Here is an 18,811-nt window from a genome sequence, read left to right on the forward strand (position 1 = left end):
AAAACCACGAACTACGTCCAGGCGTATGAACCCATAAAACCACGCTCGCAGCATAACTAGGGCAGCGCGAGTACCAAGAACAAAAGATGTGCCCACGACACACTTCAACCCAAAACGTTTATAAAGCAACGCAGCAACCTCCACCGGCAGAGTGAGCCTCTGGAGTTCAAACAGATCACTTCTCCGAAGAAACCTCTTCGTACATACAATAACCATTGTACCAATTGAACGAAAATAAACGATCCACTGAATCTCACTGAATCTCAACTGAATTTCCATAAGCCGGGAAACGGTCGAAACCTTTCACTCGACCACCTGTCCTATAATGTAAATAGCAAACCATATTGATATAAACATATAATACAAATAAAAAGCAAAAATAGAAATTAAAAAACAAAATATATATTGTAGCTAAAAATAAAAATAGAAATTAAAGTTATCAGAGTTAATGTATGTAGGTGGAAAAATATTTTTTAATTTTAGTTTTTTTGCTAAAATCTATTATAAACACAGAATAAAAAACGATCAGAAAGATATTTAAAATTCATTATAAATCACTATAATAATAAACAAATACAAGTTCATTAAATTCTTATTAATCACTACAATAATAAACAAATATTCAACATTATACAAAACTAAATAAAATACGACTATTTAACTAAAGGATAACGTCTTTGTTTAATGGTGCGTACGCACCAAGCCAACGAACGGCCCACAGGCCAACTATTAAAACCAGTAGCGTACAAAATATCGAAATAAAAATTAAATTTAAAAATTGAAATTAAATATCAAAATTAAAACTATTATTATTATATTAAAATTAAATTCAAGTATCAAAATAAAATTATAATCATTATATTAAAATTAAAATTAAATATTGAAAGTTATTGCACAATTTAAATAAATTTTCGAAAATTAGAATCATCAACTATCACATACAGGTAATCCTCGACTTTTGTTTGTCGAAGATGTTTTGATTTACGAAGATACGCACTAAGATCGAAAAAAAATCAAAGAATTATTATTTTTACTTCCCCGTAATGCGCAGTTACTGAGAATATATCATGTATTAGTATGGGTGATCCAACGATGGAAGCTAACCCGGGGTGTTGTCGGTCACATCAAACGGATTTTTTTATTCTTCAATTGTTTCTCTCGTCGAAATAAATCAAGTAATTAAATCATTTCAGAGGTAAAATTTATCGGATAATATGTGATTATTAATTTTATTTCGACGAAAGAAAAAAACCCTTTGACAAATCACCGACATCCGACACCGCGTTTTTCATGAATTGTTTTTTTTTTATCGATCATCGACGGTGGAAATACAGTAACATATCGTGACGAATTTAACAATATTTTTTTTCGCTCGTAAGCAGAGAAATTATAATATTTCTCTGGTTTTAAATGCGTATCGTCGTAATTCAAAACATTGTTGTAATTCAAAACATCAACGATGATCTAATTTTAGCTCAATCTCGCTCTTTAGCTTGATTTTGATATTTAATTTCAATTTTAAAATTTAATTTTTATTTCGATATTTTGTAAGCTACTGCTGGTTAAAAAGTTGGCCCAAAATCGTCGTTGATTTAGTCCGTAAGCACCATTATACTAGCGAACTTATCAATTACTTTATCAATATCGATATTTTTGGTATCCTCTTGTTGACACCCAATAACCAGTAAAGGTCTGTTCATACCTAGTCGGCACGTACCGACTTCAGCAGGTATCCGGCCGTATGAAAAGGATTCTTTGGTACATTTTGTATGGGTATTTTCATTTCAACCGTCACGTTTACGCCACGGCAGGCTTACAGCAGTACCCGACATTTCCTGTTCATACCTAAAGGCAGCTATAGACGCTCGATGTTACGAATGCGTGCGATGTTACGACTTTAACGTAAATTCTCAGTAGTGATTGTGCGGTGCGAGCAGCGGCATGGCGACAACGACAACAGACGACGCTTTCGCTATTGTCGGTTTTGTGGTAGCTCTGAGGTACACCAAAGAAAAAACCCATCGAAAAATTTGGTCTAAAGAATGGTTACTAAAAAGAAAGAAGTATTCACATATAAACTTGATGAATGAACTTAGATTCATGCCAAAAGATTGGCATAATTATATGAGGATGGACAAGGATACTTCCCTAAAGCTTTTATCGTTAGTGGCACCAATCATTGAGAAGAAAGACACTATAATGAGAACAGCATTTTCACCTCACGAAAGATTAAGCGCCACGTTGCGATTTCTAGCTACAGGAAGAAGCTACGAAGATTTGAAATTTTCAACTATTATATCACCTCAGCCTCTCGGCTCTATTGTTCCAGAAACCCGTGACGCTATTTACAGAGTTTCATAGAAGGTCAGCAACAACAATAGTAAAAAAAAGAGGTATGTAATAAAAAACAAATCACGCACAATGGGCTGGGCTGGGAGAAGGGGTATCCACCGTCCGGCGACAATACAGAATTTCGTTCGACGTCCGGCCAGCTGAAAAAGTTTCAATCTGACGATGAATTCACCTACAAACGTTCCGGCCTGCGTCGACATCGATCGCCGGACCGACGGCCGGTCCAATAATCCGGAGCGTCTATGGCACCCTTAACAGCAACATTCGTCAACGTATCGTATCCGTTTTTTTGGCCATCGTGGAAATATACACGCGAATTACGTGCCATGAGTCTGCAGCTTTGCTATTTTGGACCAATTATCGATAGTGAAAGTTGACAGCTGTTCAATCTTTCGACATGGTTTTTACGGAAATATTTAAAAATTTTTTGTCCATCATCCACAAGCTCCTTATACAGTGTCCAAAACTCTCCTTCGGTTTTTCTATTTTTTAACATGGGATGCACATCAAAACGCCTCCGTGCTTTTTTATTGCCTTCTTGAGTGTCTTCTTCCAACAAAAACGCGATTATACATAATTTTTCGTTCGATAAACGCCGAAACAATTTTTGCTGATTGGTATTCTGACGCGTAGCTACGAATGCACGTGTATGCATTCATATTGTAAGTATTCGACAATACGACGTAAGCAATATTGCGCCGTATCGTCATGGCCTGTAATGTACAAGTAAGCCGATTTTGCCTTGCACTCGGCCATAGTGCTGTCATACTAACGATATATATATATATACAGTGGCGGACTGGCCATACAAGCTAACATGCCCGATGGCACGTGGGCCCCACGATCTGTTAGAAAATAGGGGCCCTCAGTAAAGTTAAATAGCTTTTTCACTATTTCATTTTACGTGTGTAAAAATGTACAGGATATTGCACTTCGGGACCTAAAGTTTGGGTATTTCAACAAAAGAAACTTCTTACGATATACAAAAGCAACTAATACCTGCTTTAATAGCCCAAGGATCGGTTAACTTTTTTTATTAGGCTCGAAATGTAAGTTTCAACATTTGTGTGGGCCCTTTTGTCAAGCCCATTTCCAACCTCAAGATTATGTATATACCTATTAACCTACATATGTAACAAATACCTACTGAAATAAAAATGGGAATATACAAATTTCCGTGAATAAAATAAAGTAAATTTCATAAAACAATTTTGATACTCATCATCAACCAGCGATTTAAATTTACTTCATACTTTAAAAATAACATTTGATTATACTTCGACAATATAGTAAGATTTAAATACACAATTTTAAATAGTTTCCGAATATAAAATTTATTCCTAATCTTGCCCCCTCCTCAAAAGCCCGAGTTTTGATTAATATTAATCGAAAATATTATGCATTGTTTTCTACCGAAAGTAAAAGCCGCTTTTGTGCCACATTATTTTATGATGCATTCTATTTACCTAGGACAAGGGTTAAAACGAAATATACAATGTAATTTATAGATCTATTTTGCTTTTGCCATTTTTATTGCACCTAAATTGAAAACGAAACTCTTTAAAGCGACTTTTACCCACGATCTTTCGAAAGAAACCAGTTAAAACCGTTGAAAATCTATTCCAAAGATCTGTCGGTAACTTTGTACGATTCTCCGGCAAACCTTTTTATTTTATTGGCTAAATACGACTTCGAAAATTTCAATATTATCCTTTTATTTTCTTCGAAGTGGCATAATCCAAAACATATGTTTTCTTTTTTACACATTTAAAGCAACTTAATATCGTACAATTTACTTTAGTTGTGTTTCGAACTAGTACTATTCAACATCTAGTACAGCAGACAAGGCATAATTACAAAGTGTTTGTGAGAGCGGAAACATTCAGAATTTTATATTATTTTATAAAATTCACATTGATTTAAGGTAAGTGATTTTTTTAATTTTTTCATTGTTTAATTTTGTTTGTTTTGCATAGAAAACCAAATTACGGAATACAATAAAATCTCTCAAGGGTAAAAAAAACTATCGATAACAATAAAAAAAGGAGTTTGATGTTGGAAATTTAGACAGCTTTAAAAAAAGTACTAAAACTTTAGATATACCTATATTATATAACACATTAACTTGCTGTGTCGTCGACAGCCACTGAAAAAGTGTTCTTAAATTCGCTCAAGTATGAGTTTTGATCTATTTAATGCGTTGATATTTTAAAATTTAAACAACATTTTTCGTGTTAATGAATTTCAATTTCTCCCTCGCACTCATACGCGACAACGTTTTAGCGGATGTTTGTTTTAATTCGATTGAAATTCACGTACCGCTCGAATTATTACGTTTAGATAAAAAAAAATATATTGAGAAAAAAAAACCAATCCCTATAAACGTGTTGAAATAAAAAAAACTGTCCAAATGAACCCATAACAGCACGGGGAAAAGTTGTGTAAAAATATGTATTTTTGACTTTAGAAATTCGCTAGAAAATTAAGTATTTTAAAGCATAAAAATATTACAATCAATAGAAAAAATATCTAGTACAGGGTTTATTATAAGAACTTTTTAATTCTTCGTATTGATAAGGATTTTCGTTCAGTTACAATTATTTTTTTAATTGATGTTAATTATAAATGCTTTTATATGTAAAATAATCAATGGTACTATACAATATTATGTTTTTGTAGTTAATATATGTATGTTCAATTCATCATCCAAGACGGTTTTATTTTGAATTATTGTATCTAGATGTAAATAGAATACAATAAAATCTATGTTCGCAAAGTTTTTCCAATATATATACATATGTAGGTTCAGGATGTGAATGATTCCAAATGATAAGCGTGGATGCGGTTAAATACGCTTTATTTTTACATACCTCCTTTACGTTTTTACGTGTATCGTCGAGCGACCCCAAAGGGGAAGTGTTGCACAACCCACGCTATGCCTCAAATTTTTTTGTGAATATGAAAAATTGTAATGCTTGAATAAATTCTCCGCAGTGGAATCGAATATCGTGGCAAGTGTTGTTAACTGACATTTATTTGGTCAACTTACTAGAGAAAAGCAAATTTAATAAAAAAAAACATTGCCTTCACGATAGTAATTTTTAGTAATATTTTATCGATCAATACTTTAACTTAATTTGAAAAAAATTTAACTGTTATGTTTTCTCTACGATATGCTATTTCAACTGCAAAGTTTAATTATTTATCGATTTTTGGACATAATCTCAATTCGATTTCAAAGGCAAATCGTATCCGGTGAAATTGAGCCGGAGATCGAATTTTAATTTTAGTTTTTTTGATAATTCTTTATATTGAAAATTTATTTGCCGCATTTTTTCGATTTAAGTTTCTATTTAGTTAATGAACTATTTCCTCACGTCACATTTGTAATACATTTTTGCAATATTTTTAGGGAAAAGAAAGGAAATATTTATTGTAATATTTATAAACTCAATAAACTGAAAATAGAAAGCGATTAAGTAAGTCTGCTTCTCTTAATATTGGGTATCCTACCCAATACGATTTAATTTTAAGATTTCACCAAAGCACTATAAAAAATCTCAAAATAATAAAATGAGAAGAAAAATTATATACATACATACATATATACATTTATTTAAAAACTGCACTCTCTAAGAATGAATCCAAGGGCGGTCCAGGCTTTAGATGTGTAGTGGGAAGTCCAGTATGTATGTAGATAAGTCGTGAAGTGATAAATCCAAGGACGGCCAGGTCGTAGTTATTATGTATACGTAGCAGTTGGTTCAATAGTTAGGAGTCGCGAATTAATAAATAAAAAAACAGATCGGATGAAATTTGATCAGATAATGGATGAATGTCTCCAACGAAAGTTGAAGTAAGACTAAATGTACTTTACCTATCATATCTCGTAAAAAACGAAATTGTGGTTTTTCCTTTATTTCGAAAAGGTAGCGAAAAGTCCACTTTTGCTAAAACGTATTTTTACTAATCATTTTTGTCTTCCGGTGCATAAATATGAAACTTGCTAAAATTGTTATTTTGACATGGGTATTATTGTCAATTGCAAGATCATCTATTCATAACATAAATTTTTCTATAGACATGACAATTAAATAATAATTATAGTTAATTGTTGATTGTTCGCTGCGTAAAAAAATGTATTACATGATGTTTTCCAGGTATCGAGACACCCTTATTGTGTAAGCAGGTAAATCGATGCAAATGTTGGCCATTTAAAAATAAACTGATAGCATCATAGTAGGATCATCCATAATACATTTTGGTATATTCCCTTTTTTTTAAAAGTTTGGTAAAACCCATGGGGAATATAAAATTACATTTAGAGGCATTTACAATTAGCATCAGTTAAAAAAATAATTGTATTTGTATTTCTATTTGTATTTCTAAAACATTTTGTATTTCTGTTAATTGCCAGTAAGACGTGTAGTATGTGTATATTCTAATTAATAAAAATAAAAATAAAAATTGCAAAATATAATTGCAATTTTTATTTTTGATTCGTGCATTTTTGAAAATTTGATTTATTTTTTACCCTAGATTTTTAGCGTGATAAAAAAAAAAGATTTTTTTTTTTATATATGGGGGGGGGGGGAGGAAAAATTTTTTTTAACCCTGGGGGCCCCCTTTGACTCCTGGCATGTACTAATTTCAGTCCCAGTCCGCCACTGTATATATATATATATATATATATATATATATATATATATATATATATATATATATATATATATATATATTTATATTTTTTTATATGTGTATAATATTTTATAATAAAAATATAAAATAATTATTTTAAACTGATTTTATTATTATTTTAACCTTCCCTTACCGATGATAGAAACGGTTCGGTGATTACTGGTCACAAATTACTCGTCACAAAGTCACTAAAATCTCTATAACGGAACATCTTGCAGCCGAAAAGTCCATCATACTAACGATAACTATCATAATAACGAGAACTTGAGTGCCAAATATTGTGTTTTCGCGATTTTCATGGCAAAAATTGTCTTTGTGACCACCCCAATGTGACGAATAGTTCGATTACCGACAGAAACATGTAGGATATTAATATAAAAATGATTACAATTATGTATAATGATGTGGCTCATGCCGAACATTTGGTACACATATGTATTAATGTTAAGGTTGGTACCCCTGAACCGTGTGCGGTAGCGACAGTAGTAGGCGTCGCGCCTTGACGCGCCGGTTGCGTACGCGCATCGATTACCTATTGTTCTAAATAAACATATAAGATTGAATTGAGATCGCTTTTACTTGTCTCTCTCTCTCCTGCAATCCTCTCTACTACCCAGTGGACTTCCTATATATATATATATATATATATATATATATATATATATATATATATATATATATATATATATATATATATATATATATATATATATATATATATATATATATATATATATATATATATATATATATATATATATATATATATATATATATATATATATATATATATATATATATATATATATATATATATATATATATATATATATATATATATTGTAACGCGACGTTTTCCCATCGTCCCATAGGTCAACACTCGCCCTTTATTTCGAGTGGCCACCCAGGGAAAATCTATATAGGCGCACGCAGGTGGCGCGCGGCCTATTCCACGCGAACTCCCGTCGAAGAAAGATCTCTCCTGTGCACGTCTCCAGGGGGAGACGGGGCCGAGAGATCCACCGCCATCTTGCTGAAGAACCGCCACGAGGTCGAGTGTAGCATCACTCCCTCTCCATCGCCAGCCTCCGAACGGGACGGACCTCCCTCCAGCATCTCCGCCGAGCGTCGTCAGAGACGCCCAGAGATCGCCATCTTGTGTCCACACGAGGCAGTACGGAGTTTGTCTCCTGCCTCCCCCTCCCGCTGCTGTGACCAGACCGCAGAGAGCCAGCTTCCGGAGAAGCTGTTATCAACGCACACGACTTGCAGTCAGGAACCTCCCGACTATATACATTTATATAAATATCCCAAGGTTAGTCCACGTTTCCACCTAACTTGACTCTTTGGAAGAATAACGATATATCACGCCCTCTGCATAAAGACGCGCGTAATACCGTTCATTACAATATATATATATATATATATATATATATATATATATAAATATATATATATATATATATATATATATATATATATATATATATATATATATATATATATATATATATATATATATATATATATATATAATTTTTTTAATATATATGATCTCATACATATTTCACAACAATAGCCAAGTCTTACGATGGCATAATCATCGCTTTTGTACAAACATGCAGAATGAATCATCGGCCCATTTGACTATTCCAGAAGAAAGAATTCATCCGAAGCTGAGAAACGACGGTACATTTAGCGCCGCGGTGAATTAAGATTAAACTGTGATTTGACATTCGATCTGTCAAAGTGAAATGAGCGCAAAAGCTATTGCCAAGCTTCTCGGATGCGAGCGTAAGATGAGCTGACTCAGATGAGATGCCCGCGAACTCCTCGCGAAGACCACAACCAACGGCCACGGCCACGACGGCTTTTGGCTCGAACATATGTCTAGTCGATAATCATAAAAATTTCGTAAATAAAAAGTATTTGCAAATAATTTTTTTGTGTGACCAATTTTTAATTTTTGGGTGTGACCGGTTTTCTCGTGACCGATTTTAGGTGTGACCAGTTTTCTCGTGACCGATTTTAACGTGTGACCAGTTTTCTCGTGACCAGTTTTAGCGTGTGACCAGTTTCTTCGTGACCAGTTTTAGTATGTGAACAGTTTTAGTGTGACGGGTGATAACGTGTGACCGGTTCACATTTGACCAGTAGTCCGTTTACCCATTTTTCTGGTATAAATAGTACCAAATTTAGACCAAAAAAATTTGCAAGGCGTAGGCGAGTCGTTGCTGTCAGAGTTGATGGAGTGCAGAGACGATGGAGTGCAGGCTTTGTCTTGGACCAGCTCCGGCCGAATCTTCCGTCTCCATCTTCAGCTCCACACCAGATCCTCATCCAGAGCGTCTGGAGCAACGCATTCGGACCTGCTGTCAAATTCAGGTCGGTGCTGCTTATAGGTTATAATATTCAGGTTATAATTATTGTGGTTAACTCTTCTCACCGCTCGATCCTACTTTTTTCATCTGCAGGTTAAAAGAAACGATGGGTTTCCAGACGCGGTGTGTCTTTCGTGTAAAACCAATCTGGAATTATTGATCAGCTTTCGAAAGGCTTGTTTTCGAAGCAACGAAAAGTCTCAACTGAGGTTAGATGATTGCTTGAAGATCAAGACTGAAGAAGTTTTATTGGAAGATTTAATATGGGACGATGAGCCTTCACTACCAACAATTCACCGAAAGAATAGTGAAATTTGTTTAAAGCCATTTCCCAATAAATCCGAACTTGTGTTAAACAAAAGATCACATACAGGAGAAAACCTGTTCAAATGTGATATTTGTTTAAAATCATTTCTTCAAAAAAGTACACTTGTCAGACATTTAAGAACTCACACGGGGGAAAAGCCTTACAAGTGTGAAATTTGTTTAAAATCATTTTCTAATAAATCTGACCTCAAGAAACATAAAAAATTGCATACTGGGATAAAACCACACAAATGTGACATTTGTTTAAAATCATTTCTTCGAAAAGGTACACTTGTCACACATTTAAGAATTCACACGGGGGAAAAGCTTTACAAGTGTGAAATTTGCTTAAAATCATTTTATGAAAAATCTTACCTCAAGAAACATAAACAATTGCATGCTGAGATAAAACCACACAAATGTGACATTTGTTTAAAATCATATGTTAGTAAAAATGGACTTGTGTCACATTTGAGATTTCACACGGGGGAAAAGCCTTACAAGTGTGAAATTTGTTTAAAATCATTTACTGATAAATCTACCCTCAAGCAACATTTAAAATTGCATGCTGGGATAAAACCACACAAATGTGGCATTTGTTTAAAATCATTTTCTAAAAAATCCAACCTCAAGCAACATAAAAACTTTCATGCTGGGATAAAACCACACAAATGTGACATTTGTTTAAAATCATTTGCTCTCAAATTATACCTCGACAATCATAAAAAAGTGCATGCTGGGATAAAACAACACAAATGTGAAATTTGTCTAAAACCATTTACTCTAAAATCTAGTCTCGACAGACATAAAAAATTGCATACTGGGATAAAACCACACAAATGTGACATTTGTTTAGAGTCATTTGCTCACAAATATTACCTCCAGGCACATAAAAAAACGCATTCTGGATTAAAACTATACAAATGTGACATTTGTTTACAATCATATGTTCGTAAAAATAATATTGTGTTACATTTGAGATCTCACACGGGGGAAAAGCCTTACAAGTGTGAAATTTGTTTAAAATCATTTTCTGATAAATCTGACCTCAAGAAACATAAAAAATTGCATGCTGGGATAAATAGGAAAAAAGGAGGTTTGTAAAAAATTGTCATTATATAAATACTGTTAAAATTTTAACATTTTGGCTGCATGCGTGCCATGGTGTTTCTGGTGCCCCCTTCTCATGAAATTTCTTCTCATTGCAGTTTATTTAAATAATTTTAAGAGAAATTATAATTAAAAATTAAATACACAGATCTATTAGTTTGCTTACTTGTTTTATTTATTTTAAATGTTATAATTTTTATTTATTGGATGAAATTGAGATAATTTTGGCAAACATACTTCATCATCCTAAGCCAGGGGTCGGCAAACCAAATATTCATTCTTTCAATACAAACATTTTCATTGAACATCTGAATTATTGTTTTATTACAAATCGGCTATTCAGTACATAAGTAAGTATATGCAATGAAAACATACATATGTATGTATGTACTTAAATGTTTCTTAAATCTGTCCGCAACGCGATAGATTTACAAAATGTGAACGAAACACACAGCTTATATGTAAATAAACATTCTTAACCTTTCCCTTACGGTGCTAAGAAATTATCCCCTTGCAGCGGTGATGTCGAATTCGTCGTTCTAGAAATTCGTGATTTTAAAGTCGGATAAATATGAATGTTTAACCATTTTTCCTTCTATTTATGACTATAGTAATAGTCCGTATCAATATTGGTAATTTACTGCTAAAAACCATGAAAACGAAGACGCGCGCACAACGCCTCTAGAACAGCGCGTATTCCGCCTCCGACTGATGACTACAGGTAGGATAGTCACAGTGCTATCCACTGTTCCATTGTTGTAAATCCTATGTAAAAAAGGTTTGTCAAACCTTAAACAATGCATTTACAACCTTTGAACAATACGCGGCACCTTCTGGGTCCGGTGACTACTCATGACGCACTCTGACCCCCCCACTCCGACGACTCACGCCATAAAAAAATACAATGTTCCAAAGCCTCTGCGCAAAAGTATATTTAATTTTTTTCATAAAATATGTACATATGTACTTTTAAAGTATTTATTTTTACAATAATAATTTTAAAACACAAATACATAAATTGAATTGAAAAAAATTTGAGAAGTAAACGTAAATAAAAAAATTCGGGTGTGACCAACCCATGAATTTATCTATGTATTTGAGGAATATAAGAAGGTTACAAAACAAAATTCGATATTGAACTAATAACTATGATAGCGATACAAATTGAGCGCAAATATATGGAAACTTGCACAAGACAAAAGTTCTACTTCCGGTTGTCGGATTTTGTTTTTTTTTTATTTAAAATCAGTATAATTATTATACACATTAAATATCAAGAGGATAAAAATAATGTAAAAGGTCAAAATAAAACAATGAAATATCGTTTTAAAAAAAAATACTACTTCCGGTTTACGAATTCTGACCAAAACGTTACCAAATCTAAGTTAGTACATAGAGAATACAAATATAATTTTTCACCTTAATACGTTCGGGGGTGTGGACGGTATCCAGGCGACAACATTTTTGACTTTTCTAAGAGGAGAAAATCCCACTTCCGGTTCATTAAATTTGGTGATTTTATTTTTTATTTTTACTTAAAATCATTATCTTTATTATACACAATAAATATTAAGACGCTTAAAATAATTTAAAAGGTCAAAATAAAATAATGAAATATTGTTTTAAAAAAAAATACTACTTCCGGTTTACGAATTCTGACAAAAACGTTACCAAATCTAAGTTAGTACATAAAAAATACAAACATAAATTTTCAGCTTAATACGTTCAGGGGTGTGGACAGTATCCAGGCGACAACATTTTTGACCTTCCTCCCGGAAGCTTCCGGAAGGGAAAAAACCCACTTCCGGTTTATTAAATTTAGTGATTTTTTTTATTTTAATCACATTGATACAAAAATTATACTTGAATTTTTTCGTGAAGACCACACATGTTTAAGGGGTCGAAAAAAATAATGGAAGAAAAATCAAACAAGAGTAAACTGCAAATTTTATACATAACTTGGTATTAAGCTTAAACTGATCGATATGAAATTTCAGTTCGATAAATCAAAAGGCTTTTGAGAAAAACATAAAAAACCTCGATTCTCTAGAGTAAAAGTACTACTTCCGGTTCAGATAAAAATATTTAAAAAATATAAAATTATAAAAATTATTATTTCTTGTATATTTAAAAAAAATTCAGTTCGATTCAGTTAGTAGTTTGGGAGAAAATAGAATTCAAAAACTTAAAAAAAGAGGACACCTATAAGCGGAGGTACCATTTCCGGTCAACTTAAAAATTTGAAAAAAGTTTACGTTGTGTCGATAAGAATTTCAGTAACCGATACTAAGTTTCGGTGTTGTTTCAGTAACCGATACTTGTTTGCGACTAGCGGTGTTGAAAAAATCCCCAAAGTACACAGACACACACATTTTTTCTAGATCATGAAAACGTGATCAGTAATCGATTCTGAGTTCGAATCCGTCAAAATCTCGAGTTCGAATTTTCGAAGTTAAAACGTTGGACTAAAATCGTCGTTGGTTTGGTCCGTACGCAGCATAATACAAGTAGACAATTACACAATTCACATGCATGATAAAAATATAAATTTTATGTAAATGTAAGTAAAAAACATGAAAAATGTACGAAAACCGAATAAAAATAAAATTAAACATTTGTGTCCATTACATAACAATCAGAGCATGAAATATTTTTTTGTTCAATTCTGTGCGTTATACATACAGGTTTTTGACAGATATGGCACAATAGCCGAGTTCTTTTTTACTTTATCTATGTTTTTATCATTGGATAAGGGCAGAATCTGCAGTTTCTCGTTTGCACTCTAGAAATGGTAGATGTACTCTCCGATACGCCCTCTTGCGGAATGTGCTTCTAGTGATTGTCGATTATACTGCGATATAACCATATCAATAGCATCCTGTTGTTGTTTATGGAGTTTTACTGTACTTTTTTTTCTCCTTACAATATTGGGCATAGATAATTCCAAACTGAGTTCTCTAATAAATAAGTTTCGTCGACTTCTGTTATTCGCCTTCCATTCTGGATATTTCTGCGTCCATAGCAAATATGCATTTAGCGCAGCTATGTATATCCAGCATCTCCATAAATACTCTAAAAGGCCATCTTCTTGTTGACCAGGGACGTCATTTCAGATTTTTCTAAGGTGTGGCAGACCAAAAATGGTTAAACTTAAATTTTTTTCAAACAAAATGTTTTTATGCCGAAATAAAAGTGGAAAATATACTTTTTATATACCTTATTGCGTTATAAAATATGAAAAAAAAAGATGCTTATTAATAGAAAAAAAATATATTCCAAAGAGAAATCGGAAAAAGCACAATACAAAAAAAAATACATTATTTATAAAATCGGAAAACAGTCTGAAACATATAATACACATATATTTTTATAATATGTACATTGAACAGGAAGTTAACATTGATATAAATAGCAAACCATATTGATGTAAACATATAATACAAATAAAAAGCAAAAATAGAAATTCAAAAACAAAATATATATTGTAGTTAAAAATAAAAATAGAAATTAAAGTTATCAGAGTTAATGTATGTAGGTGGAAAATTTTTTTTTTTAATTTTAGTTTTTTGCTAAAATCTATTATAAACTCGGAATAAAAAAACAATCAGAAACATATTTAAAATTCATTATAAATCACTATAATAATAAACAAATACAAGTTCATTAAATTCTTATTAATCACTACAATAATAAACAAATATTCAACATTATACAAAACTAAATAAAATACGACTATTTAACTAAAGGATAACGTCTTTGTTTTATACTAGCGAACTTATCAATTACTTTATCAATATCGATATTTTTGGTATCCTCTTGTTGACACCCAATAACCAGTAAAGGTCTGTTCATACCTAGTCGGCACATACCGACTTCAGCAGGTATCCGGCCGTACGAAAAGTATTCTTTGGTAAGTAAAATTCATTTTAAATCACTGTAGGCGGGGTAGGAAGTGTTGACCGTATCCGTTTTAAGTTGTTTTATTGTTTGCCTAAATATTGTACAAGTGTATTAGAATATTTGAGGAAGTTTTCTCGAAGCGGCTATTGGCTGTTGACTTGGTGTCGTGATGGCTGCTGGATCTGCAATGTGTCGTTGCTCTGGATCCGGCTGAGTTGCAAGCGTTCTTACATTGTAGGTTAGTGAAGTGGTAGCTGGTCAGATGCTGGATGTCGACTGCTGTCGTGGTGGCTGCTGCCTGTTGACTCAAGTTGTCTGGGTTGGATCTCCTTTTATATTGTTTTTGGGGGTCCACGTGACTTTACTGGCGATTGATTCTGAGAACCGCAGGTGGTGTTTACGTGTGCAAGTTATGCGAGGAATGTGGTTTCGTTGTTTGGGGTGGAATATTCTCGAATATGTGGCGTCGTTCCACTCGATTTAGTTTTTATCGTCCTTCGTTCCAGTGAGTCTGGATGTTTGTTCAATGGGTTACAATGTAGTTGTTATTTGTGCACTTTAATGGATGCAGGTGTTCTTCGACTTCGCGTCGTTCTGCTTGATTTGTTGGGGTGGAATTTTCTCGACTCAAGATGACGTCAATGGTTGAGCGTGAGTAATGTATTCTCCGTCGCAATAGATGTTTCGATTGCGGTGACGAGATTCCTACATCACTATAATAATAAACAAATACAAGTTCATTAAATTCTTATTAATCAATACAATAATAAACAAATATTCAACAATATACAAAACTAAATAAAATACGACAATTTAACTAAAGGATAACGTCTTTGTTTTATGCTAGCGATCTTATCAATTACTTTATCACTATCGATATTTTTGGTATCCTCTTGTTGACACCCAATAACCAGTAAATCGCTCAGACGCTCATCACCACACCTATTTCTTAGGTATGTTTTCACCCTCTTCATGCAACTAAAAAATCGTTCATTTTCTACTGATGTCAGTAGAAAATGTCAAAACGAGATCAATTATTCTTAATATGTCACTAAAACCATGAGGTACGCAGTTTATGTATGCCCTTAGGTCATCAATTGAAGTAAATTTTTTTTTTTATGTTTCAATCAGCGATTTCAGGGTGGAGAATTGCATGGGTATAATTATGGAATCAATGCCACACATAGGATATAATCTTAAAAGTTTATGAACTGCGTCCAAGCATAAAAAATTTGGTGATTTAGGTTTGAGGGCCGACAAACACTTTAGAACATTGCAATTAACAGCAAATCGAGCTATAGATATTTAATATAAAATTAATATTAATAGTACTCTTGATAAACGATATTATACAGGTAATTAGTTTTCAATAATGTTTTTTTACATAACAATGACGATCATTATTTTTTAGTTAAAATAAAGTTTACTTACCGAAAATAAAATTAGCTGTGATTTTATGGGGAACAAATTGATCAGTACAATTTGCTCGAGCGTTTTCTCTTCAGGTCTGTATCATTCACGCCACAAAACGAACTGATACGAATACTGTTCACGAACTTGCAAATTGAAAGAAATTTAAGAAAAAAAATGCACGTGCAGATTAAGAGTAGGAATACCATCGTTGACTTTCACTACAAGTAAATCTTCTTGCAGTTGTATTTTTCGTTCCGCTAATTCTACGAAGGGAAGCAATAAACAAACGACCATTTCAGTTGTAAATAAAAAAATGAGGTGGACCTTTCTAACAATTCGCTCCACAGATCGAACAATTTCTAAGAATTTTACCCAAAGGATACCATTTAACAAAACAAAATATAACCTTTTTTTATATAGCTTTTGTGCAGCGATTCTATGACTGGCCTAGTTTATGCTACTCAAAAGTAACATATCATAACAATCATATTATTTCATTATTCTTTAAATTCTTATTGTTTTCTAAATTCACACTGTTCCAAAACTAAGGCATGGCAGCTGCCATGGCATGCCCTCCCCCCCAAATGACGTCACTGTTGTTGACCTTGCACAAGAATACTCACTTGTCATTTTATCCCCGGTATCTACTGCGCCTTTTGTTTTATTATAAAACATTATTATTTCCGGCTTCTTTTCTTCATGACTACTCACTTCACTGTCATGAAATTGAGTAGACAATAGCAAAACTGCTTTATTTATTTGTTGGCACATCAGCTAATGGCACCGAAGTAAAAAAGTTGTCCGTTGTTACACCTCTATTGGTACCATATTGCGGTTGAACTAAATCCATCACTACACGATTCCCTTGATGTATTTCTCGACAATTATTTACCATACCTGTACAAACCTGTATATTCAATACATATGCTGTTGCAGAGTCAGACGATACCCACATTTTTATCCCATATCTACCGAGTTTCGACTTTATATACACGCGGAATGGGCAATTGCCTCTATAGGTAGCCAAACGTTCATCCACAGAAATGTTGGAACTTGGAGAATAATTACGTTTACATTCAACTACAAATTAATTAAAAATTGTCCTGATAGGTTCTTATTTATTAGACGACGCGTTTATTCTTTCTTGTCTGGTTTCTTTGTCGTCAAAATGAATTTGTCTGAATATTACCTATCCCGAGACATAGATGCCGTGAAAAATGGCTGGAAAAGGCGCTGTCACTAGTTCACAAATCATTTCTTGTTCTATTTCTGCCAGACGCGAGCATTATTCCAATGAATGCAAATATTTATTCTGCCAATATCGGCTCGATCATATTCGTGGATGTACAATCTAACTGACGATTCGTTTGTTCACATATTTCTTTCACCAAATTTGAATTTATAAACAAAGAGAACATTTCTCTAATAGTATTTGCAGTAGTGCTACCATTTATAAGTCCTGAATTTTCGGTGACAATATTACACTCTCTACGTCTTGACGATGATTCCATTGAAATCCATGATTCGATGTATACACTTCTTCTTCGTTTTCATTTTACTGGCATCTAATCCTTAATCTGTATCTTCCGAATGTTAAATAAAATCTTGCGTGTCAGTTAAATTATCATTTATTTCAAAATCGAGATTGCTATCATATTCCTCTCCGTTCATCAAATTTCTTTCAGCCATTTTTTTTATAAAATTAGAAGTCTTTGAAAATATAAATATAATATACAATATAGCATAGCAACATGAAAAAAATAACATGTAATAATTATTACCGTAAATAATAATCACGTATTACAAATGAATTTATGATCCATGCTGTTCACGAAATAAAGAAATTCTCAATAAACTCGCGCGCACCGAGTACAGAGCGCGAGATGACAACAGCGACGAAATAACACACTTTGCATTTTACGCATTATGCCCGATTCTTCGATAAAATATTTTTTTCTGTTGCGTCAGATAAATATATGGGGGATGAACGAATGAGACGACTGGCATGTTAATGCACGTGTTTATTATATGACAGCTAAAGGCAGAGTGAGTAGCGGCTCTCCGAACCCAGCCGAGTTGGTTCCCACTTGCAGGAAGGCAACCAAACTCGACCATGTCGTATAAGCGAGCCGCCACAAATGCATATATATTATAATAATTCTATCTAATACATTAATGTATTGCTGGGAATACAACTCTGTATTTAGTATATTTACAGAGATATTCACATAATTAGAGCAAATGTCAACTATGTTTCTATCATCGGTAAGGGAAGGTTAAAATAATAATAAAATCAGTTTAAAATAATTATTTTATATTTTTATTATAAAATATTATACACATATAAAAAAATTATATTAATATATATAATTTTTTTTTATATATATGATCTCATACATATTTCACAACAATAGCCAAGTCTTACGATGGCATAATCATCGCTTTTGTACAAACATGCAGAATGAATCTCTGGCATCGGCCCATTTGACTATTCCAGAAGAAAGAATTCATCGCTCCGAAGCTGAGAAACGAGCTTCTTTGTACATATAATTACTATTGTAACAAGTGAACATAAATAAAGGATCCTCTTAGTGTTAGTACACACTCGGTGTTTTCATAGATCTACCCGCGGTACATTTACCGCCGCGGTG

General features: G+C 33.0%; 1 protein-coding gene and 1 long non-coding RNA gene across 5 annotated transcripts; one reads left to right on the top strand and one right to left on the bottom strand.

Moving 5' to 3' along the window:
- The first annotated feature begins 9,247 nt into the window (after nucleotides 1-9,247).
- LOC143909648 (uncharacterized) lies at nucleotides 9,248-11,157 on the top strand. Of its 2 annotated transcripts, XM_077427733.1 has the most exons (3): nucleotides 9,261-9,435; nucleotides 9,525-9,855; nucleotides 10,024-11,008. In XM_077427733.1, exons 1-3 carry the CDS (start codon nucleotides 9,313-9,315, stop codon nucleotides 10,839-10,841), a joined length of 1,272 nt encoding a protein of 423 aa, XP_077283859.1. In that variant the 5' UTR covers nucleotides 9,261-9,312; the 3' UTR covers nucleotides 10,842-11,008. The 2 variants fall into 2 exon arrangements, with proteins under 2 accessions (XP_077283858.1, XP_077283859.1); XM_077427732.1 differs by having other exon boundaries at nucleotides 9,248-9,435; nucleotides 9,525-11,157.
- A 2,946-nt stretch (nucleotides 11,158-14,103) lies between these two features.
- LOC143908950 (uncharacterized) lies at nucleotides 14,104-18,057 on the bottom strand. Of its 3 annotated transcripts, none has more exons than XR_013260312.1 (2): nucleotides 17,942-18,057; nucleotides 14,104-15,460 (listed from the first exon to the last, which is right to left on the bottom strand). It is a non-coding gene; the product is annotated as an uncharacterized LOC143908950 (long non-coding RNA). The 3 variants fall into 3 exon arrangements; XR_013260310.1 differs by having other exon boundaries at nucleotides 16,179-18,012; XR_013260311.1 differs by lacking the exon at nucleotides 17,942-18,057 and adding an exon at nucleotides 16,784-17,862 and having other exon boundaries at nucleotides 14,105-15,460.
- Between the last annotated feature and the right edge of the window lie 754 nt (nucleotides 18,058-18,811).

The sequence above is a fragment of the Arctopsyche grandis genome, chromosome 3 (assembly GCF_051622035.1).
Source record: "Arctopsyche grandis isolate Sample6627 chromosome 3, ASM5162203v2, whole genome shotgun sequence".
In the NCBI taxonomy this organism is placed as follows: Eukaryota; Metazoa; Arthropoda; class Insecta; order Trichoptera; family Hydropsychidae; genus Arctopsyche; species Arctopsyche grandis.